The 25,559-nt window shown below is 41.6% G+C and overlaps 3 protein-coding genes across 18 annotated transcripts; 2 read left to right on the top strand and 1 right to left on the bottom strand.

The window, feature by feature from the left end:
• The first annotated feature begins 1,130 nt into the window (after window positions 1-1,130).
• Window positions 1,131-7,223, top strand: LOC106573597 (uncharacterized). 7 transcript variants are annotated; one of them, XR_001321378.3, is made up of 9 exons: window positions 1,942-1,986; window positions 2,283-2,388; window positions 2,488-2,594; window positions 2,674-2,839; window positions 2,960-3,158; window positions 3,329-3,396; window positions 6,005-6,091; window positions 6,466-6,548; window positions 6,687-7,223. XR_001321378.3 is itself a non-coding variant. In XM_014148775.1 (7 exons), exons 1-7 carry the CDS (start codon window positions 1,957-1,959, stop codon window positions 3,824-3,826), a joined length of 690 nt encoding a protein of 229 aa, XP_014004250.1. In that variant the 5' UTR covers window positions 1,942-1,956; the 3' UTR covers window positions 3,827-4,725. The 7 variants fall into 7 exon arrangements, 5 of the variants coding, with proteins under 5 accessions (XP_014004253.1, XP_014004250.1, XP_014004252.1 ...); XR_001321377.3 differs by lacking the exon at window positions 6,466-6,548; XM_014148775.1 differs by lacking the exons at window positions 6,005-6,091; window positions 6,466-6,548; window positions 6,687-7,223 and adding an exon at window positions 3,813-4,725.
• Window positions 7,224-7,260: 37 nt separating this feature from the next.
• LOC106573600 (cold-inducible RNA-binding protein) lies at window positions 7,261-12,377 on the top strand. 10 transcript variants are annotated; one of them, XR_001321379.3, is made up of 8 exons: window positions 7,262-7,370; window positions 8,441-8,558; window positions 8,718-8,824; window positions 8,936-9,107; window positions 9,546-9,636; window positions 9,913-9,947; window positions 10,636-10,744; window positions 11,308-12,377. XR_001321379.3 is itself a non-coding variant. In XM_014148782.3 (7 exons), exons 2-7 carry the CDS (start codon window positions 8,459-8,461, stop codon window positions 11,325-11,327), a joined length of 555 nt encoding a protein of 184 aa, XP_014004257.1. In that variant the 5' UTR covers window positions 7,261-7,370; window positions 8,441-8,458; the 3' UTR covers window positions 11,328-12,377. The 10 variants fall into 10 exon arrangements, 8 of the variants coding, with proteins under 8 accessions (XP_014004257.1, XP_082818829.1, XP_014004262.1 ...); XR_014380899.1 differs by having other exon boundaries at window positions 7,264-7,370; window positions 8,936-9,086; XM_014148782.3 differs by lacking the exon at window positions 10,636-10,744 and having other exon boundaries at window positions 7,261-7,370; window positions 9,913-9,977.
• Window positions 12,378-13,348: 971 nt separating this feature from the next.
• On the bottom strand, window positions 13,349-19,707 carry LOC106573599 (duodenase-1). Its single transcript, XM_014148779.3, has 5 exons — window positions 19,578-19,707; window positions 17,434-17,596; window positions 16,381-16,501; window positions 15,931-16,158; window positions 13,349-15,192 (listed from the first exon to the last, which is right to left on the bottom strand). Exons 1-5 carry the CDS (start codon window positions 19,624-19,626, stop codon window positions 15,058-15,060), a joined length of 696 nt encoding a protein of 231 aa, XP_014004254.1. The 5' UTR covers window positions 19,627-19,707; the 3' UTR covers window positions 13,349-15,057.
• Between the last annotated feature and the right edge of the window lie 5,852 nt (window positions 19,708-25,559).

A 25,559-nucleotide genomic window follows, 5' to 3' on the forward strand; every position in this document is an offset into this window, starting at 1 on the left:
CCTGAACACATCTAGGCTCACACTGCCTCTGAAATGCTGCATCCACAGAATAGCAATCAACATCTAACAGAGAGCCCACTGCCAGGGCACAGCAAAATCTGCTGCAGTCAATGAACCTCTGTGGAAACACTGGTCCAGCCAGCACTATGAGAAGGCAGGTGCCATTCAGCCATCAAAACATGCACTTACAGCGTCCCCCTCTGTCTGATTGTATGTTAGCGCAGCTTTACTTGAATGAAAAATTATGTTGACCTAATCTGCATTACACCATTAATTGAGGTTGCACAGAAACACATACTAGACAAGTTTAAATGTGCACGTTTTTTTGCCATTCCTTACTCTTCTCTCACATAGTTGGAATTATTAGTAATGGTTTGAGACCCTGAGTGAATAATGGGACATTGTAAACCGGTGAAAGAGAGAGAGAGAGAGAGAGAGAGAGAGAGATGGCGGTGGCCCGCACATCTGTCATCCAGTTGGGTGAAAAGGATGGCTTTTTGCTTAGAGAGAATATGAGGAGGCGGTGAGGCAGTCAGCGCTGGGTGGAAAACTGTGGTAACGAACAGGAAGCCGCAGAGCGTATGTGTGTAGGAGGTAAGGCAGAGGATAGCAGCACTCACGTTGGCCTGTTAGCTCTGGTATTTATAGCCTGGCTGTGGTCGGCACCAATATGCTCATCGGTCTTGTCTAGTGCAAGAACAGCATCAGAGGGGCTGCACAACTGTAAATCTGATCAGACCGGTCTGGTGTATAGGAATTTTGAATGGCAAACCTTTGGTTTGTATACTTAATGTAGCCTATGTACAGTAGTTTTGGTTTATCAGAAAACATCCCAATCCAGACACCAGCGCAGCGAATTTGTGAGTACAGTGGCCATTTGCTGCCATTGAAAGCGATGCCGATGTCCTATATTGGGTTAATAATCTTTGACGAACTCTGCAACTGTCAGTCCAAATCTTCACCAAGTGTAGTCGGAATATCATGACATAATACCACACATGAAAATACAGTATACCTAGCCTACCCACATTTGTTTTATTTTATTTGGCCTCCCTGTCCACTACATGATGCTTTGCCGCCGTCAGGTGGACTGCGCAAAAACTACTCGCTGCATTCACACCATTCTTATTTTACCTCAGTGATGCGTACGCCCCTTTTGCTATTTATTCATGACTCACGCAGATGCTCATATATTGGAGCCATTTTGACATCTTTCTCAGACGACGCCAAACCACACAAAGGTAACTGTTTACGCACATCATTCTAATCATTACCGGGTAAATGTACCACAATGCCTTTTCATTTCCTATTGGAAAATAATTGGCTTTGACCATTTACTTTCTAATCAACGTTCGCTTTGCAATTTGGCAAGCAAACGTGTTCATGTCGATGAAAGAATTGAAGCGATTATAACGTTAACGAGCTAGCGTTAGCCATAATTATTCCCGTCCGCATGTGTAACTTTACTCGGTGTGTAACGTTATTCTATTTCGAGTGCAATGTTTACTTGTTTTTTTCACGTTATTTGCTGTTACAACTGGGTTGTGTTTCAAAGCCAAATTCGGTCTAGTAACTTGTTAACGTCGTTGGTAGTTACCTACAAAATGGCCGTCCGCTAATGCACGTTTCACTAGCTAACATTAACCGTTAACTAAAATAGCTAGGTATCTTTTGGACGTCGGCGTGGCAACGTGTTATTTTACTGCCGCTGTTTAGGTAACGTAAACGAATTACCAGACAATACGCTAGCTGACGTTGCAGGATAGGCCAACTCTGGGCCAGTTCGTGTTTACTGTGTGGATTGAAATGGCTAATGTGACTGGTTTATCGTTCGCCTGCTAACGCTTAGCAAGTTTGTTAACTATCCTTTGTGTACTGCCTGTTTTTTGGCTAGCGCCTCTCTAGCTAACATCAGCTCAAGGTTATGGTGGGTATTTGCCTGTTTGGTTAGTCGCCATGGTTGAGAATTTTACCACAGATTCCCAGGTAACTAATTAACTTAGCTAACGTTAGTAAATTGGCCTGCTAAATTATAGCGAATGTATGAGGTTAGGTAACTTTATTGCACGGGTTAAAACACGGCTGCTGCACGCATTTGAAAACTAATGGTGGAAGAAAATGGCCTTATCGCCTAAAATGTATGGCTTCATAGCAATTAGCGCTTCTGGTGCCATCCGTATGTGAAGTTGTTTTTCTCCATTTTTTCCTTCAGTTCTTAAAACAGTGAATGTCTTCTAAACAATGTGTGTAGGCCAGGCGCTTATTTATTTGTTTCTCTCTAGATAAAGATGTCTGACGAAGGAAAGCTTTTTGTTGGAGGATTGTGTTTTGACACAGATGAAACTTCACTGGAAGAGGCGTTTTCCAAGTATGGTAACATTGCTAAAGGTATGTTGCCTCTCCAGGACCCAGTTGACAGTTCGGCAATGTTGCCTCAAGTGGGCTTTGGCCATATGGGTGGCTGATTATTTTAATCCCCCCCCACAGTTGATGTTGTAAGAGACAGAGAGACTAGGAGGTCCAGGGGTTTCGGCTTTGTGACTTTTGAAAACCCTGAAGATGCCAAAGACGCAATGGCTGCAATGAATGGCAAGGTGAGGGTTTCTTTCCACAGACACATGCAGATCTTCGACTGATATACATTTAATACCAGTGATTTATCTCCCCCTTCAGTCTGTTGATGGCAGGATGATCCGTGTGGATGAAGCTGGCAAGTCGGGAGGAAGATCTGACCGTGGTGGTGGTGGGGGCTTCAGGGGGGGTTCTGGTGGCTTCAGGGGGGGTTCTGGTGGCTTCAGAGGAGGCAGAGGAAGAGGTGGGCATGGTTATTTAGGAGGAGGTAAGGGCTGGCATTGCAAAGTGGTTAGCTTCCGTTTGCTCTAAGTCATACCCCTCTTTTTATTTTACCTTGCTCCAAACTGAAGGGCCTTTGACTGAAATGCTCTTATTTTTTACATAGGTGGTGGCTATGGTGGAGGTGACAGAAGCTATGGTGGAGGTGACAGAAGCTATGGTGGAGGTGACAGAAGCTATGGGGGGGAGAGAAGCTATGGTGGTGACAGAAGCTATGGTGGTGGAGACAGAAGTTATGGTGGTAGCTACAGGAGTGGTGGAGGATACTCCTCTGGGGGTGGCAGCGGAGGTTACAGAGAGGCCAGGTAAGACTTAATTTAATGGTTTTATTTTCTCTAAAGTGCTGACTTAAGTGATCGGTCAGCTGGTTTTAGTAACATTAATAGGCTTTTACCTTCAGAAGTTGTTTTTCTAGGATAATTGTGTACTTTTCCTTGGTTTCCGTTAACCAGCATTCATATGTGCACATTTTTAGGAGTGGCGGTGAAAGTGGTTATGGTGGCCGCTCTGGGGGATCCTACAGAGACAGCTATGACAGCTATGGTAAGTTTGATGTAGCCTAGTTGCCATGATCTCACTGTTGGTATGGACTAGAAATGTTTAGTACGGACTGGACATGATTGCATAGACTCCCAGAATGGCCCTGTAAGACTTGTTGCTCAGTATCCGAAAGCCTGTGCCCTCTTGGATTAGCATGTTAAAATTCTCAGGTCTGCTCAAATCCAGCTCTGCCACCCACCCAGAAGCAGAAAGACATTTCAATATTTTTTTCCACTGAGTCAGTCTTCTTTTGAAGAGGCATAAGTTCACGTCCAATGCCCCTTGCCCTGATGCTTTACTGTTGCAATGAGAACCTTATGAGAACTGTGGCACAAAATATGAATAGGTTCTAGTCTACTGTGTGAGAAATGTCCGAATGCTGCAGTGCCTTTACACTTGTGGCTTCTTCTTGTCCTCAGCTACACACGAGTAAAAACAAAAACAAACTTCCTGATTGCAAGATCGTCCCTTCGCTGGCTGTTTTTTAAAAGATGCGCTCTTCGAAGACACTTTTTTTTCTTCTGTTTGTGGTATCTGGTTCTAGTGTTTTCTTTAACAAACTTGGCAGTATCTTTAGTTTTTTGTGTTGTGTTCTACATGGCAGTAATTGAAATCCTGTAGCGTTTAATTACTGTAAGCCTTGACGCTCACTAAGGATCTTAATACCTTAAGTTCAGTATGCCCTCCTGGTGTTGTAGGAAAAGTGGACACTGGGAGAATCAAATTTAATAATTAATGGCTTTATTTGCAATGAAACCTGTTTCCACCGTTGACTCGTAATCTGTTCAACACAGCCTGATAGCTTCTAAGACAAATTCAGCCTTGACCATGTTCCTGCTCAATCGGAAGACTCATATCAGTAGTAACATGTTTCCATTTAAGCTTATTTTAACTGCCGTTGTGAATTCTGGACTTAAAAAAAAAGAATCTGTGAAATTTACACTAGAAGCTTGACAAGCTGTGATGTGCTCCTTCAGTTCTGTAATGCATTCCTTTAGTGTAACAAGGTAGGAATGCTAAGTGGGAGCACTGGTTTCCAGCAGACCACCTTGATATTGCTAAAGATTTGTAAATACTCAGTATCCAAAGAGTGAATGACTTTGACTGGCGAAACAACTTCATTTCATTGAAAGGTATACTAGGTGTTTGCAGCCTTCTGCAGTTGGCCTAAGGTACTTTGCTGTTCTCAAACGTGCATAATATGATGGACTGAAACATTCACGATCACTCAATGTTACTACAAGGATATGTGCTCTCTGTTCTGTGTACAAACACCTAATTTTTTTGTATATCCTGGCTTCATGAAGCCTATTAAACAATCCGTTGAAAATGCTCTGATTTCTTGTGCCTTCAAAGAACTTAAGCCTGTTCACACTAAGCCAGCTGAATGTTATGCAATGCGAGTTTGGTAGGGAGAGATGTCGTAAGTGGGTTGAGAGAAATGATAGCATAGTCTCTGCTGGAAAGGGTTTTCTGAAAGGTGGGATCTCATTTTGGAAGGGTGGCTGAATTAATACTCAGAGGATGCTGAAAGATCTAACCTGAAGCTAGTCATTGTGGGGGGCCTGGGTGTGTTGAAAGCAGAATAGAAATGAAATGTCATCCTGGTGCTGGCACTGGTTCTTTTATAATGCTTCATTGCGCCCAAGAGCTCTACTATCGTTTTGGAACTCAACAAAGTCCTTGGAGAATGAAGTGTTGTGCCTACCGACACGTGAATCCGCTCTGGTGAATGCTGCTCTCTTGGCTAGTTCATAAGTGGAAATAGGCCAGTAATGTGAGGTAAAGACTTTTGCTCTCCTGTTCGCATCCCTCAAAGTTCTCATTTTGATGTCCATCTTAACTGCCTTCAACTTTACCCAACTACCGCTGTCACTTCCTCAGGCCCTAGCAGTTACTGTTCAGAACCCTGAGTTGCATGAGTACGTCCAGTAGCGTATCCTGTTTTTTTTTTTTTTTTTGTAGAATTTTCACCCTGTCCCCCATAGACCATTGGGACTACTAGACTCTGAAAATGGCCATTGAGCTTTTGAAAATTCCATAAGTTGTCATGGCTCAAGTATCCCTAGTGTAAAACAAGATCCTCCCAGTTTTGATCTGTGACACTACAAGTACTGTTCTCCCAGTGATTGCAAAAGATGGCTTCATCGTAAAGGTAGACTCAACAAAATGACGTTGTCACAAGCAGAAGTGCAGACATTGGGATGCAAGAGACTTTACTTGGTCACACTATCTGTGCACGGGTTCGCTTCAAAGTGTTTTAGCCAGGGCACCAAAACAGCGGAGAAGTTGAGCCTTGTGCTTCAATGTGTTTAGTAGTTGTGGAAATTGACCCACTATGCTGTTCACTTTCTGCATCTGTCATATCGCTGAGTCTACCTCAATTCTAGACAGCTATCACCTTTCTACTTTTGCTTGTCAAGTTTATCACTGTAATTTGTTTATATAAAACATCTTAACATTCAATCAACTTTGATAGGATAAACACTGTCTAATGCTAGAAGTTGATGCTGTTTAGCACATCTGTAGTTCATGTTGATAAGCAAATGCATGTCATATTGTTGCCCTCAAAAGCTGTACTCAACTAATTACAGTCTTGTTACTCGATCAGGTTAAACTAAGCGTTGGATGTGAAAGCCTGCTTTAACACGAGGTTGGACTTCGACGCTGACTAGTTCGTTCCAGTGCTTCCTTGGAGGTGGGTATTCTCTGACGTGTACTGCATGCCTTTGAGCTGTAGTCATGGGCCCTGTGCGTTCCCCTTAAATGATGTAATCACTGATCTGACACCTTTTATTGGTGAAAGCAGTGTGGAACCCTGCTTTTACCTGTCCTTTAGTCAGATGAGATCGGGTATCACTCAAGGAAGGGTTCGTATTTGCAGGATACAACCAGTGCATGTTTTAAATTGGCTTGTAAGGCTACGGGCCCATTCAGATACATGAACACTGAAATCGTATACGACCTACATTGTTAGTCCATCAAAGGTACAAGTCAACTTTTGGATGTGTTCAGAAGAGTTGCATCCATCAAAGGACGGACGTGTTTTTTTTTGTTTTTTGTCAAACCTAGTGTCTACGGCCTTGTGGGACCTCCCTACAGAATATGCTTACACCAATCCAATGCTTTTAAATGTGGGGAGAAGTACACACTTGGTGAGAATTGGGGATGCATGCTGTTGATCTGACTTAACAGTAGCGTATGGTGCAACTGACTTGAGTGCACTGCTAGAATTGTAAACTCATCTGTCATTTTACTTTATTTCTTCTGACTAATTTGTAACTTTATTCCAGGTTCACCACAGGATGGTTTGCCCTGAAACGGCTCCTTGGAAAATCGTCACCAGGAGATATCTTTAATACTGAACTAGAGATGTGCAGCTGAACTGGACTTGTCGTTTAGTCAAGACCTGCCTTGGAATGGGAGTGCATATCTGAACCAGATTTGATATATCCATGATGTTTACCAAACGGATTGTCATTCTGGTGTGCCAATGCCTGTATTACCAGTATACACTTTTTTTTTTTGTGAAGTACTCAAATGAACGTCATGGAAAATGAATGGATTAAATCTATTTTTTGAAAATTGGTTCTCTTGCACATGTTATAGTACATTCTTGTAATGTCTATTTTAGGTGTAGTACAGTGCACACAAGAACATTTCTGATGGTGAATTGACTTTCCATTCAGGACTACTCATTGTAGTTGTTGCATGTATTGACCCAAAGATGGGCAAATGCACAGGCAGTTGTACTTTTGCGTTAACTTGGTTGTAGTTGATCCTCCAACGTAACAAATTCACTTTGATAAATAAAATAATCTGAAATGCTATTCCTTGAGCCGTGGAGAGTAATCTGTTTAATATTCATAAGTTGGGCGTAACTGCAAGGGACGCATCAATACATATACCGGGAGGCCCCGCATCTCATTCATTCCCATCTGCTGCAGGTCGGTCGCAAGATTCTGTTTTTGTCGGAGGTAAGCGATTGTAATAACCTTTTTCATAAATGTTTGTGTTCGTAAACGTATTTAATTCGGGACAGGAGCTACCAAGATTGTGGCAGGCTAAATGAGTGTGACATCACCCGAGGAGGAGTCTGAAGGTGGCTCAAGATGCAGCTAACTAGCGAGCAGGTAGCCAACGATAACATCCTCATGCTAGTAAATTGTGTTCGTTGTCCGAATTAATTGACAATTATATTGTGGTGTGCGGAACAGACCAACTTTCTTGTATTCGCCATAATGCCGATGCCCACATTTTGCTATGCGAGCGAGCGTGCTCAGTAACCTTAGTCGATGCAATGACGCAGTGATAGCTGGCTAGTCGGGGGCCATTAGCACTATCATAAATGGCGCCGTTGTTGGACAGTGTTGAACAAAGGGAGTTGCACATCTAGGCCTGGGACATGAGGGGGCGGGGGAAGACGATGTCGCTTACTGATTTGTACTAAAAACGGAACTGAATCGCACGCACTCATCTGCTTGTGGAGCGAGGACCGCTTTTTGTTGCTAAAACGCAAATTTCATTGGCTAGGTACCGTAAACTGGCTAGCTACGGTAGCGTTATATTGGGAAAGAGGACGAGAAGGCAGCGCTAGCTACCAGGGGGCAGGATGGTTTTGGGCCTTTATGAGCTAAGTCCCCCCCACACGCATTTGTTCTTCACTCGCTGGCACTTGACTTTTTTATGAAACTTGCTAGGTTACCTTCATTTTGGTAATACAACATACTTGGCATTGGATACAAATACAAAACAGAATCATGCCAAACTGTTAAAATAAATGTTATTGCGTGTGTAAATGCACCATTGCAAGAATAGAACACGAACAGAGGTTTGCATCCAATAATAACCTGCTATCCAGTGGCGTAGGCACTGCCAGGCCCACCTAATCAGATTATCAAAACAAAAAAACATTTATATGTATTATATACTTAGAACTCCCCGTTGGCCCATCCACCAATTAATTTCTGCCTCCAGCCCTGCTGCAAACAGTTCATTGCAAATACATCTTTGCATCCATAATAAACAAGTTATTTCTTCCCTTCAGCAGTGGTGAAAAGGAAGGATGTCTGACGAAGGGAAGCTTTTTGTGGGTGGCCTCAGCTTTGACACTAATGAACAGTCATTAGAAGATGTATTCTCCAAATATGGGCAAATATCTGAAGGTAAGCAACTAACTGTTGGATATTGGGTGCAATGTAAAAAATGTTTTTTTTTTTAAATATATATCTGGTGGTCCACTATTTGAACATGCTTTGAATGATACACGTCTTGCAAGGTTGCCTTGTGTCTCTATAGTCTTTAAATAACATTTCTCTGTATAGTTGTTGTAATTAAAGACAGAGAAACTCAGAGGTCCAGGGGCTTTGGTTTCGTCACCTTCGAGAACCCAGATGAGGCCAAGGATGCTATGCTGGCCATGAACGGCAAGGTGACAATTAAACCTAAACTCCGCCCTGAAACACAACACTGTCTTGACTGTGCAACGACGATATTAATGGTGTATTCTTTATTTTATCTTCCCCAACCTTTTCTGTGTCAGTCTCTTGATGGCAGACAGATCCGTGTCGACCAGGCTGGCAAATCTGGCGGTGGTGGCAGGTCCGGAGGCGGATTCCGAGGGGGCTCTTCAGGCGGCAGAGGAGGTGGAGGAGGATACTTCCGTGGAGGCAGAGGTGGTGGTGGTGGAAGAGGTGGGCGTGGCTTCTCACGAGGCAAGTTTGTTGTTTTCTATCCTACAGCATCCTGACCTTGAGTGTCCCTCCCTCGTTTGCCTTGGAGTGACTGACACCCCAGTCCCAACCCTACAAAGATGTCCTCACACCTGTGCTAGCCTGGGATTCTGTGGCTTGCAGAACTAACCAGAAGTAGTCAGTGCATATGCGTGCACCCCGCGCTCTGACCCTCCCCTCTGGTCCCTCATCCTTAATAACCACTCCTACGTTCCCATGTCTTTTTCTTTTGCAGTGACTGTTGCTGTTGTCTAGTAGCTGTAGAGGTTTGATTGAGACATCTGTTGGGCTACTGATAGCATGTCCAAACTGAAGAGTGGTGTTCGATATTCTCTTATCAACACATTTAACCATAAGATGAGTGCATGGCTGCTTTTAGCATTCCTTTGAGTCAGCTGTTAACCACAAGTTATATTACAGGTGGTGGAGACCGGGGATATGGTGGTGGACGTTACGACAACAGAAGTGGAGGCTCATACGGATCAGAAAGAGGCTACTACAACAAAGACAGGTGAATAGTGATGATATACCATCTCAGCTACATAAAGTCACATTTGCATATACATAGCTACTTTATTTTAGGCAATTGATAGAATTTGGTAAGACAAAGGAAAGGTGAAGGGTATAGATCCTATAGGTAAATCACAATATATTTTAAGAAGCCATGTGCCCATTTTGACAGTAGGCAAGCACTTTTAGGAAGACCATTTAGAATTTGATGTTACTCAACTTGCTTCTGCTCGTCAAATTCTTGTTTACTGATGTACATTTCTGCTTCTGTCCACAGAGCGCAAGGAGGAGGATACGGAGATCGTTCAGGAGGTTCGTACAGAGACAGCTACGATAGCTATGGTGAGGCTTCTTATAAGCTTACACAAGTGTAGGGAGTCAGGATAGGCAGCCAATCTGGTGCCTGGACAGCAACATCCCTGAAAGCTACCATAGATTTGGAATCGGCCAATCAACACCAGAGCCGAGGCAGGTTCTTGCCCTGTATAGCAGCTGGATGGGCTCCTCTCAGACCGGGTTTGCCCCCTATGTTCTTGGACCAACTGATGGATGAAAATATCAGTGAAATGAGTCATTTTCTCAATGCATGAGGCCTTTAGTCATGTGTAATGGAGAAATGGGGTCCCTATTCCCATTCTTTCCTGACCATATTGGGAAATACACCCTCCCAAGTTACACTTTTGGTGTTTTACAATATGTGGTACATAATTCATCTTCAAGAATAAAGAGGAGTTGCAAATTAACCTAGTGGTGGACACTGGGTATTTCCTACAAACAAATGCCCTACCAGGTTAGTATTGGAAAATGGGAGTCATTTGGTGTTAAAGGTATGCGATATAGGAAAGACTCAATATACCACTTCAGCTCAGCATCCATTCCTTTAGGGAGCATCAGTGGAAGAGAGGGTCTGCAGATGGGCCTTAGTGTACTTGTGTTTCCCTCCTTGTTGGAGAACCTGGGACCTCGTCATTAACCACTTGGCTTTCTCTTCTCTAAACAGGCGGTGCTGTTGTCAGTGGCGCACAGTGAGGCTGACTCCTGTAGTTGAAATATGTTGAACTGAAGAAACAATATGTTGAAGGCCCAGTTTAGCACTGCAGAAAGCCAAGGTAGGCTGACCTCGGTCTGCAACTGTCTTGGCGCGAGCTGTCCTACAGGGGTCATAGCATTAGCTCTCTACTTCCTGCTTTTCTTGTCATAAGCTTTTTCTCTCTGTCTTGTAGCAGCTTTTTTGTAGAGGTGTATTTTCCTTTGCTTCTTTGCCTTGCAGTACAAGGATCTGCACACACACACACACAATGGAGCCAGTCACCTTTCTTGTTGACGTAATTTGCATATAGTAGTAGCAGGATTGCCTTGTCTGTCTGCTCTGTAGTTTTGTTGTTGAAAGTTTTCTATCCATGGAATAAGCCGACGTAATATTGCTTTCATCGAGCGGAGTTTGACTGCGCTTGCTAAATGAAAACAAAACATTTCTCAATCAGATGGCCTGCCTTCAGATAGAGTATTTGTCACAGAAAATGTAATTCACTCCAGCATAATTTGCTACCACTTCTATGTATCTTCAAAAGGAATTAACGTTCAGTAGCAGCAGGGCCCCTTTCGAGAGATGAGCCCCCTACCATCCACAGAATCAAGGTAACCTGTGTGTGTCTTTCCAATTTCTCTGCAGGTGACGAGGGCGGCTGGTAGGACAGTGGTGTCCGGATGCCTGTCGTCTGGGCACGACCCCGAACCGGCGGCCCCATCCCGATGACGGCGGGCCTGGCCTGGTCCTAGCCCAGCGCCTGCTGCTCCGTGACACTTTAAATCTTCTTCTGAAACCCACCATGTAGATAAGAGCAGTCCTGGATAAGTGCGGGGAGGGCTGGCTTGCACTCCGAGCCACCCACCACCGGTCTGTTCCAAGTTTTTGTTTTTTACTTTCTGATCCTCCTTATTTGTTATTGAAAACCGCAGAGAACTAAATTTTTATTTACAGTTTTTGTGGGGAGCTCGAAAGAGCAAGGCTCATGTGCTGTAGGCCTTTACCTCACTTTGGGCTGTGCATGGAAGAGGCACAACCTGAAAGACAGGGAATGTATCTTGGATAGAGAATGGTAATGTTGTTGTAGTTTCAAAGCTCTGCTCTGTAACAAAGTACGAAAATGCTTGCACTTATTTTGGTTGATTTGATTGTGACTGCTTTGCCACCCATTAATGGTGATGAGTCTGAATGAGGGAAATGTACACAATGGTCTGAACCCTTCTATCACCACCATCATGTTTGCACTGTTCTACCTGGCTGAGGGAGGGATGGTGGAGACGTTCTCTAAACGTTCTCTAGTCCACTGGGCTTGTTAGGATCGCTGTGGGTTCCGGTAAATGAAGAGGGCCTGCTCAATTGTTTTCTGGATCACTGATCTGTTTTTTGACTGACCTATCTATGGCAGGTTCTTGTCTAATTTATTTTGGTTTCTACTGAGAACGGTTTTTATTTTATTAGCTGCACATTTTCAATAAGGAACTGTCACATGACAGTTGAGTACACAGCGGTGAATTAATGTGAAGCGGGCCAGTTCTTAAAGGTAACTACTACTTATGAGCTCTTTTCAACAAACCTACTTTTTATGAGGGTACAAATGGAGTGATTTCACAACTGTTCTCGTCATAGCATCAGATTGGTTTTGTATTTGATTTTTTTTTAAAGCATTCTGTATCTTCATGGTTGTATTTTTCCTAAATAAAAAACCTTTACAAATCTCTGGTGCTGGTTTTGATATAGGCTACATTACATATTCCATATTATTTTATAATTTGCATGCGTTTCAAAAAGAGGTGACTTGATAGATATACATTTATGAGATGATATTGAAAGGAGTATCTGGGTAGAAATGAAATGATATTGTCTAAGGTACACTCACACCTGCTAATGATATAAATATAAGTCATGCTGGCTATTGGAACAGCCCCACATGAGATCATTATTTCCTGGAAAGTCTGGTAATAAGTTGTGGATGAAACTACAGCTATAGGATTTATAGGCTGTCTATTCTGTGAAAAATACAATGCATGTCTAGACAGAAACTACCCTGAAACTAAGGAGTATCCCGTCTACCTGTGGTCCGATCAAACCAATTCCAGTATTCAACAGATCTAGAGGACTGGCATGCCAGGACTGATATAATGGCTCAATATGATGTAGGTTAGGTAGGGATGCTTTGCTATCATGCTGCAATAATCAGTGGAACTACATAAAAACGCCAATTCATTACAGCCGGAAGTGACTTTTCATAGCAGTTTAGGAGAGCATTTTCTCTAACCCTTTTCCTAACCTTAATCTATATATCCTAACCTTAACCTAATTATCCTAACCCGTTTTTAGAGAATCTCATATTTGACTTTTCTTCAGGCGTTTTCATCTCTTCTATTTGTCACAATATTAGAAATCTCAATAGTAGTCATCATGAGACATTCTTTCCTGTTGCCCTCAAAATACATTCCAGACTTTTAATGTATTTTACATGGACAGTATGTTATCCAGATGTGCACAAGGGGGCAGTCTTGTCTCAAAGATCTTTGGTATGTTCAATGTATTTTACTATACATTTTCAATTTACTGCTCAATGCAATGAACTGTTTACCAGAAATATGATTGTTGCTTTACTGGTGAAGGGACAACATGATAAAAGCACACCTTATCAGTTTGCTCAGATATTCACAAAATAAATGTGTCCAATAACATCACCCTACTCTACTGTTTAATCCCACAGTAAATAATTGAAGATTTAAAACTGCTACAGAACAGGACTTGAAAGCATTGTTTGACAGATGGAAATTCAGAGGTTTCAATTGTTACCGCATGTAGGGGCATAGATGGCTAATTTCCTGCAATTCTACAAGTTTTTCCATGATTTATGTCTCATATTTATGATTAATGTCTGAACAAACAAAGAGCTGCAGTTAATATCAGAATTGGTAGCAAGGTACAAGTTAGTCCTAAATATAAAAAAAACTAAAAGCATTGTATTTGGGACAAATCATTGAAAAATATTGTAATGAATAATGTGAAAATTGAGCAAGTTGAGGAGACTAATCTGCTTGGAGTAACCCTGGATTGTAAACTGTCATGGTCAAAAAAATTTAATACAGCATGTAGCTAAGATGGGGAGAAGTCTGTCCATAATAAAGCACTGCTCTACCTTCTTAACAACACTATTAACAAGGTAGGTCCTACAGGCCCTAGTTTTGTCGCACCTGGACTACTGTTCAGTCGTGTGGTCAGGTGCCACAAAGAGGGACTTAGGAAAATTGCAATTGGCTCAGAACAGGGCAGCACGGCTAGCCCTTGGATATACACAGAGAGCTAACATGAATGAATCATATGCATAACAATCTCTCATGGCTCAAAGTGGAGGAGAGATTGACTACATCACTACTTGTTTTTGTAAGAAGTGTTGACAAGCTGAATGCACAGAGCTGTCTGTTTAAAATACTAGCACACAGCTCAGACACACATGCATACCCCACAAGACATGCCACCTAAGGTCTCTTCACAGTCTCAAAGTACAGAACAGACTGTGGGAGGCGCACAGTACTACATCGAGCCATGACTACATGGAACTATATTCCACATCAGGTAAATGATGCAAGCAGTAGAATCAGATTTTTTTTTAAATATGAAAATACACCTTTTGGACCAGCAGGTACCGTGAAGAGACACACACAGGTACAGACACACATATGCACACAAACGCTAGCACATGCACTCTACACACATGTACATTGTAATATTGTTGTATGGTGGTATTATACATTTTATATTGTAGATATGTAGTGGTGTAATAATGTTATATGAAGTACTGTTTTATCTTTTGTTTTGTGTGATGTAAGTGCCTTAATGTGTTTGGACCCCAGGAAGAGTACCTGCTGCCTTGGCAACAGCTAATGGGGATCCTTAATAAATACAAAAACATGATATCTCTGTGAGAGTGACTAACAAATCAATGGGGGCCCCTGGAGGTCAGGGCCCCTGGGCACATGCCCTGCGTGCCCGGTTGGTAATTTGGTGATGATAAGGCCATCTACAAAGTTTAGATAGCTGGCTAGACTACCTTACCTAGCATTACAAATTGATTAGCTAGTATGGGTTAATTGAGTGACTGTCAGTGACTGACATAAAAAAAACTGCTGATGCACCACAAAATTTCAAAATGGCACCTTGTGTATTCTACTTCTCAAACTCTCACTGAAAAAAACAAACAACAACAAAACAACAAAAAGTATCCGTATAGGAAGAGGCGGCTCTGGGCAAAGACATTAACCAGCACTGGTAAATCAATCAGAAAGCATCATAAGCACATTAGGATTCGTCACAGTATCATAATCATGTTCTAGGCACCTGGTTGACCAAATTAACAAAATGTTTCTGGTCAGTGACATATCAATTCTTCATGGTGTCATTGATCCAGTCCAGGAAGTCAGGGATGCGCATGTAGATGTAGGTGTTGTTTCTAGTCTTGGTAGACACCACCCCATAGGCCACACCGTTACAGACTAATGGACCACCAGAGTCTCCCTAGAAGTAACACACATAGACCATAATACCGAACAAATGAAAAGGTTGCCTAGTGACTCAAAGTTAATTCTTCCGCTGCTCTACGTTCACTACATACTTCAGTCTGAGACTGCCATTGTTGAAGTTGTTTGTGGTAACCTCAAAATTAGGAATGTTGTACAAAACAAAGTCATCAGCGATAGTTTGCTTATTCCTGGTCCTGGGGATCCAAAGGGGTGAACATTTTTGTTTTTGCCTCAGCACTACACACCTGATTCAAATCATCAAAGATGATCAAAGATGATGATGAGTTGATCATTTGAGACAGCTGTGTAGTGCTAGGGCAAAAACAAAGATGTGCACCCATTTGCACACATTTGGTTCCCCAGGACCAGGATTAAGAAACACTGAATTTGAGTATCACAACCAATTCCGAATATTCAAAACACCTCTTTACCCACGTGTGTTTTAGCTCAACCCATCGTTTTCTAGGACCAATCAGAACGATTAGAATGTATTTGCGTTTTAGAAATCATCGGGGAGCTACTCATTGCGGAGTACCTCCCCGAGAACAAATTAACGTCTGTGTGCGTGGGGTAGTGTTTGGCCAAAGCAAGGAGTTTAGGAAGCCAGGCAAATGAAAAGGCACATTTCCCTTGGAATGATTCATGCCCTCAAACCAAAGGGAAATTATAATTTCCTTTCATTCCTCTCATGTTATTTCCCCTTTAACATTACATACTTTCAGACGCCACTTGCCTGAGCAGGTCCATTTAGTCCTGATGAGCAGACCTGATGGTTGTCAGAGCAAAGTTGATTCTCATCCAGTGTCACGTTGAGGTCCTGAAGCACAGGGGAGCCTTGCTTTACATTCCTGATAGTGTGTCCCCAGCCTGACACCAGACAGTCCTTGGGCACCTCCTCATCTTTTGTCAGCGGGAGGCCAATGGGTCTCACACGGTCGGTGAAAACTGCAATCTCCTCCAGCTTTCAGGCAGAGAGAGCAGGTTTGTTGAATGTTACAACTTACATCCTTGGTTCTATAGTCTATTCAGCAAGCCTGGTAGTTAATTTAATGGTGGTTAACTGTTTGTTACCAATCAATTTCATACTTTGACATTGTAGTGACAATGTGCATTCACAATTTCACCTGTGTAGGGAAAAATAAAAACAATATGCCTAGCTTTAGGTCCTAGCTTGGAGTTTTACCTTGAGTAGCATGATATCATTATTATATTCTTCATCATAATTTGGATGTGGAAATGCCTGTTTCACAAGCATTTCCTGACCTTGCTGCACATTGTGGACTCCCAGCTTGACCTTAATGGATCTGTAACATACACACAGACAGAGGCACAACGCAATGGAATATACTGTAGTCTTACACATATCTGCAACTGACCGTAGTGGACTAACATGGACACTGATTGAAAAGGTCATGTCAATCTACTGTATATTCTTGCTTCCCGCTTGGTTCAACATGTGCTCTGACATTTCCCTTACGGAAAAACCACATGAATTTCACGTGATCACATGTGAAGTGTTCCGAAAACACGTTTTCATGTGATCACGTGATCTTATGGGAAGTTAATGTGACAACATGTAAAGCAACATGTGATAACATGAAACTACACATGTGAAAACACGTGAGCATGTTGTCAAAGATTCCACCTGTACTGCTGCTCCTTCTGTGCACCAGTTCCGGAGGTCTACGTCACCGGCCTCTAGGCGTCACTGAACTGTTTCATTATGCACACCTGATTACAATTCCCCTGATTAGTAATTGTATATATGTGCCTCTGTTCACCATTGTTTTGTTGGTTATTGTTCCCATGTCTGTTGGTCTGGGAGTACCTGTGCGTTGTTATTTCGGCTTTCGTGCTGCGTGTATTGTGCATTAGTTATGCTCCAAAGGGGACGTTAGAAATACATTGTTAAAATGTGTAAATGCAACGTTAGGAAGAGCTATGTGAAGCATGGGGTAGGATAGCCCTAGGCTAAAAACAGTAAAGATAGTCAGGTGTGAAAAACCTAGAGACATTGAAATGGTACCCTATTAAAATGTTGTAGGTGAGATTGCAAGAAAAATCCAATTGAAAGAGTAGTTTGACCAGCATGCTTTCTAATTCTAGGCATAGAGCTATAAGGTAGTGAGTATCAAGGAGAAACAGTTAAAGCATTTAAAGGGCAGATAATGGAGGCCAATGGGCTCCACACATTTTCTATTGGTTTTCCTTCACTAGATAAGCAGACATTACTGACCTCCCATTGCAGTGGGCGGCAGTCATCACAAAGTCTTCTCTCACTAGAAAACCACAACAGCTTCCTGGCTTCAGGTTGTTGGTGACAGCTTTCTCCAGGAGAACCATGTAGGGTCTGCTGTGGGGCACAGCCTCCTTGCCCCCATAGATACGCCCTGCGTGCACTGTGACAACATCAACAATCAGGATCCACTCTCAACCTATAATATCTAAAACATCAAACGTTGTGGATTTTTCTTATTTGATACCACCTTGCATAATACCTGATTGGATTAGCAGTAGTAGACTGCAAAAGTACAAGACCCTGAATCAATGTGAGCTCAAACTATTGGGACTGACATTTTTTTTTGTTATTTTGGCTCTGGATTTGAAATGATACAATGACTATGAGGTTAAAGTGCAGACTGTCAGCTTTAATTTGAGGGTATTTCCATCTCCACTACTTTTCAAATGTTTGGGGTCACTTAGAAAGTCCTTGTTTTTGAAAGAAAAGCAAATTTTTTCGTTCATTAAAATAAAATAAAATTGATCAGAAATACAGTATAGACATTGTTAATGTTGTAAATGACTATTGTAGCTGGAAATGGCTGATTTTTAATGGAATATCTACATAGGCGTACAGATGGCCATTATCAGCTTCATTAAATAGTACCTGCAAAAAACACCAGTCTCCACCTCAACAGTGAAGAGGCGACTCCAGGATGCTGACCTTCTAGGCACAGTTCCTCTGTCCAGTGTCTGTTTTGTCCATCTTAATCTTTTCTGCTTATTGGCCAGTCTGAGATATGGCTTTTTCTTTGCAACTCTGTCAGAAGGCCAGCATCCCGGAGTCGCCTCTTTGCTGTTCACGTTGAGACTGGTGTTTTGCGGGTAATATTTAATGAAGCTGCCAGTTGAGGACTTGTGAGGCGTCTGTTTCTCAAACTAGACACTCTAATGTACTTGTCCTCTTGCTCAGTTGTGCACTCTTTCTATTCTGGTTAGAGCCAGTTTGCACTGTTCTGTGAAGGGAGTAGTACACAGCGTTGTACCAGATCTTCACTTTCTTGGCAATTTCTCGCATGGAATAGCCTTCATTTCTCAGAACAAGAATAGACTGAGTTTCAGAAGAAAGTTCTTTGTTTCTGGCCATTTTGAGCCTGTAATCTCACCCACAAATGCTGATGCTCCAGATACTCAACTAGTCTAAAGAAGGACAGTTTTCAGCTGTGCTAACATATTTGCAAAAGGGTTTTCTAATGATCAATTAGCCTTTTAGAATTATAAACTTGGATTAGCTAACACAACATGCCATTGGAACACAGGAGTGACGGTTGCTGATAATGGGCCTCTGTACGCCTATGTAGATATTCCATAAAAAATCTGCCGTTTCCAGCTACAATAGTCATTTACAACATTAGCAATGTCTACACTGTTTCTGATCAATTTGATGTTGTTTTAATGGACACAAATTTGCTTTTCTTTCATTTGCAAGGACATTTAAGTGACCCCAAACTTTTGAACGGTAGTGTATATCAGGTGAACAGTTTAGAAATTGCAGCACTTAAGGGAGAAAAAGTATTGGGACAAATTTACTGTAACTTTACTACTTAAAGTATTTGGTCCCATGTGCATAGCACGCAAGTACTACATCAAGCTTGTGACTACACATTTGTTGGAAGCATTTGCTGTTTGTTTTGGTTGTTTCTGATTATTTTGTGCCCAATAGAAATGAATGGTAAATAATGTGTTGTGTCATTTTGGAGTCAATTTTATTGTAAATAAAAATAGAATATGTTTATGCCTCTGTCTCACTCGTCATTATTCATAATTCAGTCAGGATTATCCATAGTCACGGTAGCATCCACATTAATGTGAATGTTTTTAGAAACATTCTACACTTATTTACAATAAAAGTGACTCCAAAATGACACAATACATTATTTACCATTCATTTCTATTTGTTGTCTATGTAAACAGTGCTGTAAACGGTTCACCCGATATGGATGAAACTACCCTCAAATTAAAGCTGACAGTCTGCATTTCAACCTCCATAGTCATTGTATCATTTCAAATCAAAAGCGCTGGAGTAGAGCCACAACAACAAATGTCCCAATACTTTTGGAGCTCACTATACATGTGCAGTCTAGGTATTTTATTTTTTACCTTGTGTGTAGAAGAGGAGTATCAGGAGCAGGTTCAATGGAATGCCCATAGTGAATGGACTTCAGCTGAGCAATTGAAGCGATTGGAGACCTGTGAGAAATGTCATTCCCTGTCTCCTCTTACACTTCAGCTTTAAATAGGCCTTGAAGGAGACCAGGAACTAATCATCTATGCATATATTTTGAGTGATTGACACTGAGAGTGATGAATGACAGAGCTTAAACCCTTTGTGTGCATGTCATTTATTTGAGGTTGATATATTTGCATGTACTGTCTTCGAAGCACTACAAGCAAGACGCCAATAGTAGTAATGTTGAAACTATAGCTATGCTAGTTATGGACTGTAGGGGTCTTTCAGAGCATCATGGGACTGAAAGGAAAGAACATAAATGCCTTTGGGTGACATTGAACAAATATCCTGTGATTTATGTTTTGATAGCTTTATATGATGTGAAAGTCGCTTCTTGTGTGTGACCCAAGGCTGACTCGTAATTTAATCTACTGGTGCATAATTTAGCATAAATCAAGCCATATGGTGGCCTGTGATGCACATACTGTACATCTGTCAAAATGTACAATCTAATGCCTCTCATGTAAAAACAGCAGACAGCCTTGAAGATTCTCATTCCCTGTTCAAGGTCATGGCTCTTATAAATATTTTTTTCTGCCATCGGACCCCAGGTAACGTTATTTAAACTTAACCCCAGTCAAAAGAGTATCGAAATAGGAATTGTTTGGTTTTAGGGTTCATTGTAACCAGTGCTTTGTGATCCGATAGGTTTGTCTGGTATGGGGAAGGCATTAAAGTCCTTTGGGAAGAAAACTAAAGGATCAAGTGACTAGACTCTCTTATATTATATTAACCTGCACAGACGACAGTGAGCGTCATGGTCAGTCAATCTGCTTCAACCAAAAATGGAAATAAAATGATACCACTATTAGGCATTCATGTGAGGCATATCTCAAAAGCAGATAATGATGTATCTTGGAAGCTTGTGGGTTCTAAAAAGTTATTTTCGGTTTGGCAAAAGTAAAGGAGAAACTGACTTGAAGGGTATGGGTACCCTCTGTCGTAAAATACCATCGCTCAACATCTGTATTCTTTTTGAAAATCATCTTTGGAGGTTGATGTACTATTTATTCAAGTGGGTAATTTTGGATTGTAATTTTTTTATTTTTTTATTTTACCTTTATTTATACAGGTTTTTTCTCATTGAGATAACATCTCTTTTCCAACAGAGACCTGGTCCAATAGCAGCAGAGGGAACAAGGTTTCAGACAAAACAACTTACATACACTAACACAACATTAAACAAAACTATAAACACACATACAGTACAACAAAAACATTTTACATTTAAAACAAACGTCTTGACTAAAAACAGCTGGCCTAAAAACAATTACACTCTTCTATGATATATACATCGATCAAGTGTTTAAACTCCAACAAAACTAGATCATCACATTTTAAAATGTTCAGGAGAGAATTCCAGGACCTCGGAGCTGAGTGACTAAAACTATTTCTACCATGACCTGTTCTAATTTTTGGTACTGTTAGAAGCAAATCAGAATGGGACCGTAATTCATATTTATTTACTGACCTGATTAAAAAAGAACAGAGATAAAATGGCATTTTACCCAATATGGCCTTATAAATCAGTGTATACCAGTGTTTAAGCCTATGCAAGGTCAATGACGACCAGCCAACATCGCTGTAGAGATCACAATGATGTGTTAGACGTTTCTGATTTGTAATGAACCTGAGGGCTGCATGATACACTGAATCAAGTGTTCTCAGGGTAGTGGCTGAGGCCTGCATATATATACCATGCATTTTGTTTTACTAGAATTTAGAATCAGCTTTAAATCATACAGATTCTGTTGTATGATGTTAAATGCTCTTTGGGCATTTTCAAAAGCTAAAGATAAACTACTACCACTTGAATAAAGAACAGTATCATCTGCATAAAAATGAACATCCGCTGTTTCAATAAGATCCACAATGTTGTTGATATACAAAATGAACAACAGTGGGCCCAAAATAGAACCTTGCGGAACACCCGGACTGTCACACATGTATCAGAGCTATCTTACTCAAGGATTTAAGTCTAAATCACTTTAAGGAATTTCCATTTTAGATTTTTATTTATTTATTTACTTTTTACCCCTTTTTTCTCCACAAATTTGTGATATCCGATTGGTAGTTACAGTCTTGTCCCATCTCTGCAACTCCCGTATGGACTCGGGAGAGGCGAAGGTCGAGAGCTATGCGTCCTCCGAAACACGACCTGCCACTATTTTACACATTTTGCATTTCTCCCCTTTCTGCATAGTGCAATTTGTTTCTACTTACTTCAGTAGATTTCAGTTCAAAACATAATAATAGCAGGAGGCAGGTAGTCTAGTGGTTAGACCATTTGGCCAGTAACCGAAAGGTTGCTGGATTGAATCCCTGACTTGACAAGGTAAAAATCTGTCATTCTGCCCCTGAACAAGCAGTTAACCCACTGTTCCCCGGTAGGCTCTCATTGTAAATTATAATTTGTTCTTAACTGACTTGCCTAGTTAAATAAAGGTAAAAAATAATTATATATATATATATATAATATATATATATATATATATATATATATATATATATATATATATATAAAGCAATATATATATACAAAGCAATGAAACAGTTGGCTTCTCTTCTCCCTGTGACCTGTGTGAACATATCAACATCTATTTGTCGGCTGTCTCACACCCACACAAAGGGATGCCGCTTCCTGTTTACCATGCAAACCTAAACCAAAGGTCTGCTTTCTGATACTTTCTCACCAGATGACCCTCCTTTCTCCTTATGTGACCCTCCTGTCTACTTCTCTTGTCCTCATATCAGATGTCAACATCATGGGGTGAGTTAAACTGCTCAATATATGGGGTGTATAAAACCTACAAACCAGAAACAACCTATTTCCCTTGGCTAAAAAGGGGTACCGCTTTGTTTTTGGTAAGCGTATAAACTGACCGCGTAGCCCCAGGTATGTCTATTACATGCCTTCCAGAGTCTAGACTGAATAATACCTTTCATACCTGAACCACAAGCCTTTTATTCTAATTGATTGGAATAGTGTGCAACAGTGGGTTTTGTGAGAAGGAAAGCGAGTAAGAGAAGTGAATGGTCTCTGGGAGCTGTGTGATGGCGTAATGGGAATCGCAGGAGGCAGAGAGGAGCTGGACAGAGAGTCAGCCCAGCAGGAGAGGCCTTTATCGTCAGCTTGTCAGCTTTATTGGGACTGCGGGGATTGAGCGCCGCCCGGTTCAGCCATCAGCCATTGCGGTAGAAAGCAGGGGAAAGTAGTGATAGTCATAAAAAGTCCATCAATAATGGCTAAAATTACATGTTTATTAAGAAGAAAGGAAAATGACAACAATAAAAGGAGGACCTTGATCATTGTGTCGCACATCTCGGTGAATTCGAAATCACAAATGTGGTAGGCCGGGGGTTCATTCATTGTCTACTGTATAGTCGGTGGATGTGGCGTTATTTCTGTGGTATGATAATGTCATAAAGAAGTCTACACCCAGAAACATATGATTGGATCTGTGTTGATAGGATGGAGAGGAACTAAAGGCTAACTTCCTGAGTCCTTCATCAGCTCCTTTCTGATAGGTCTGTCCAGATAACTAGCTACAATGCCTCCAGCCTCTGTCTGACACCATGCAATGTTCATTATAGAAGTAATCCTCAAAACACTTGTCAAGCGTGCTCTCTGAAGCTGTTCATGTGACAGCTGTGTTGTCTATGGGATTCATGGTTGAGAAAGTAAAAATCAAGAGACTTACAATTAATATCTAAAGTCTAGATGCTGTTATTTAGACGAGGGGGGAGAAACATTGGTCAACAGTCTATAAGGCACATAAACTGGATTATAAACTTGGTGGTTCCAGCCCTGAATGCTGATTGGTTGACAGTCATTGTATATTTAAGCAATAAGGCACAATATATATGCACGACACAATGCGGACTGCCTGGATACAGCACTTAGCCGTGGTATATTGGCCATATACCACAAACCCCCGAGATGCCTTATTGCTATTATAAACTGGTTACCAACGTAATTAGAGCAGTAAAAATAAATGTTTTGTCATACCCGTGGTATATGGTTTGATATTTTATTTTTTATTTCACCTTTATTTAACCAGGTAGGCAAGTTGAGAACAAGTTCTCATTTACAATTGCGACCTGGCCAAGATAAAGCAAAGCAGTTCGACAACATACAAAAACACAGAGTTACACATGGAGTAAAACAACATACAATCAATGATACAGTAGACAAAAATAAGACAATATACAATGTGAGCAAATGATGTGAGATAAGGGAGGTAAAGGCAAAAAAGGCCATGGTGGCAAAGTAAATAAAGTATAGCAAGTAAAACACTGGAATGGTAGATTTATAATTTGAAGAAAGTTCAAAGTTAAAATATAAATAATATGGTGCAAAGGAGCAAAATAATAAATAAAATAAATAAATACAGTAGGGGAAGAGGTAGTAGTTTGGGCTAAATTATAGATGGGCTATGTACAGGTGCAGTGATCTGGGAGCTGCTCTGATAGCTGGTGCTTAAAGCTAGTGAGGGTCGATAAGTGTTTCCAGTTTCAGAGATTTTTGTAGTTCGTTCCAGTCATTGGCAGCAGAGAACTGGAAGGAGAGACGACCAAAGGAGGAGTTGGCTTTAGGGGTGACCAGAAAGATATACCTGCTGGAGCGCGTGCTACAGGTGTGTGCTGCTATGGTGACCAGTGAGCGGAGATAAGGGGGGACTTTACCTAGCAGGGTCTTGTAGATGACCTGGAGCCAATGTGTTTGGTGACGATTATGAAGCGAAGGCCAGCCAACGAGAGCGTACAGGTCGCAGTGGTGGGTAGTATATGGGGCTTTGGTGACAAAACGGATGGCACTGTGATAGACTGCATCCAGCTTGTTGAGTAGGGTATTGGAGGCTATTTTGTAAATGACATCGCCGAAGTCGAGGATTGGTAGGATGGTCAGTTTTACGAGGGTATGTTTGGCAACATGAGTGAAGGATGCTTTGTTGCGAAATAGGAAGCCAATTCTAGATTTAACTTTGGATTGGAGATGATTGATGTGAGTCTGGAAGGAGAGTTTACAGTCTAACCAGACACCTAGGTATTTGTAGTTGTCCACAAATTCTAAGTCAGAACTGTCCAGAGAAGTGATGCTGGACAGGCGGGCAGGTGCAGGCAGCGATCGGTTGAAGAGCATGCATTTAGTTTTACTTGTATTTAGGAGCAGTTGGAGACCACGGAAGGAGAGTTGTATGGCATTGAAGCTCGTCTGGAGGGTTGTTAACACAGTGTCCAAAGAAGGGCCAGAAGTATACAGAATGGTGTCGTCTGCGTAGAGGTGGATCAGAGATTCACCAACAGCAAGAGCGACATCATTGATGTATACAGAGAAAAGAGTTGGCCCAAGAATTGAACCCTGTGGTACCCCCATAGAGACTGCCAGAGGTCCGGACAGCAGGCCCTCCGATTTGACACACTGAACTCTATCAGAGAAGTAGTTGGTGAACCAGGCGACGCAATCGTTTGAGAAACCAAGGCTACTGAGTCTGCCGATGAGGATGTGGTGATTAACAGAGTGAAAAGCTTTGGCCAGGTCAATGAATATGGCAGCACAGTATTGTTTCTTATCGATGGCGGTTACGATGTCGTTTAGGACCTTGAGCGTGGCTGAGGTGCACCCATGACCAGCTCTGAAACCAGATTGCATAGTGGAGAGGGTGCGGTGGGATTCGAAATGGTCGGTAATCTGTTTGTTGACTTGGCTTTCGAAGACCTTAGAAAGGCAGGGTAGGATGGATATAGGTCTGTAGCAATTTGGGTCAAGAGTGTCACCTCCTTTGAAGAGGGGGATGACAGCAGCTGCTTTCCAATCTATGGGAATCTCAGACGACACGAAAGAGAGGTTG

Source organism: Salmo salar, chromosome 16 (genome assembly GCF_965601325.2).
Source record: "Salmo salar chromosome 16, fSalSal1, whole genome shotgun sequence".
NCBI classification, from domain to species: Eukaryota; Metazoa; Chordata; class Actinopteri; order Salmoniformes; family Salmonidae; genus Salmo; species Salmo salar.

Excerpts from the sequence above, each read along its gene's own strand:
- LOC106573597 (XM_014148774.3), top strand. The coding sequence starts at position 1,957 with ATGGTTGAGAATTTTACCACAGATTCCCAG. Across the intron at positions 1,987-2,282 it reads ATTTTACCACAGATTCCCAG|ATAAAGATGTCTGACGAAGG; the intron begins GTAACTAATTAA and ends GTTTCTCTCTAG. Across the intron at positions 3,159-3,328 it reads GGAGGTTACAGAGAGGCCAG|GAGTGGCGGTGAAAGTGGTT; the intron begins GTAAGACTTAAT and ends GCACATTTTTAG.
- LOC106573600 (XM_014148782.3), top strand. The coding sequence starts at position 8,459 with ATGTCTGACGAAGGGAAGCTTTTTGTGGGTGGCCTCAGCTTTGACACT. Across the intron at positions 8,559-8,717 it reads ATATGGGCAAATATCTGAAG|TTGTTGTAATTAAAGACAGA; the intron begins GTAAGCAACTAA and ends TTCTCTGTATAG. Across the intron at positions 9,637-9,912 it reads GGCTACTACAACAAAGACAG|AGCGCAAGGAGGAGGATACG; the intron begins GTGAATAGTGAT and ends TTCTGTCCACAG.
- LOC106573599 (XM_014148779.3), bottom strand. The coding sequence starts at position 19,626 with ATGGGCATTCCATTGAACCTGCTCCTGATACTCCTCTTCTACACACAA. Across the intron at positions 16,502-17,433 it reads GCCGCCCACTGCAATGGGAG|ATCCATTAAGGTCAAGCTGG; the intron begins GTCAGTAATGTC and ends TGTATGTTACAG. Across the intron at positions 15,193-15,930 it reads GACTAAATGGACCTGCTCAG|GGAGACTCTGGTGGTCCATT; the intron begins GCAAGTGGCGTC and ends TGTTACTTCTAG.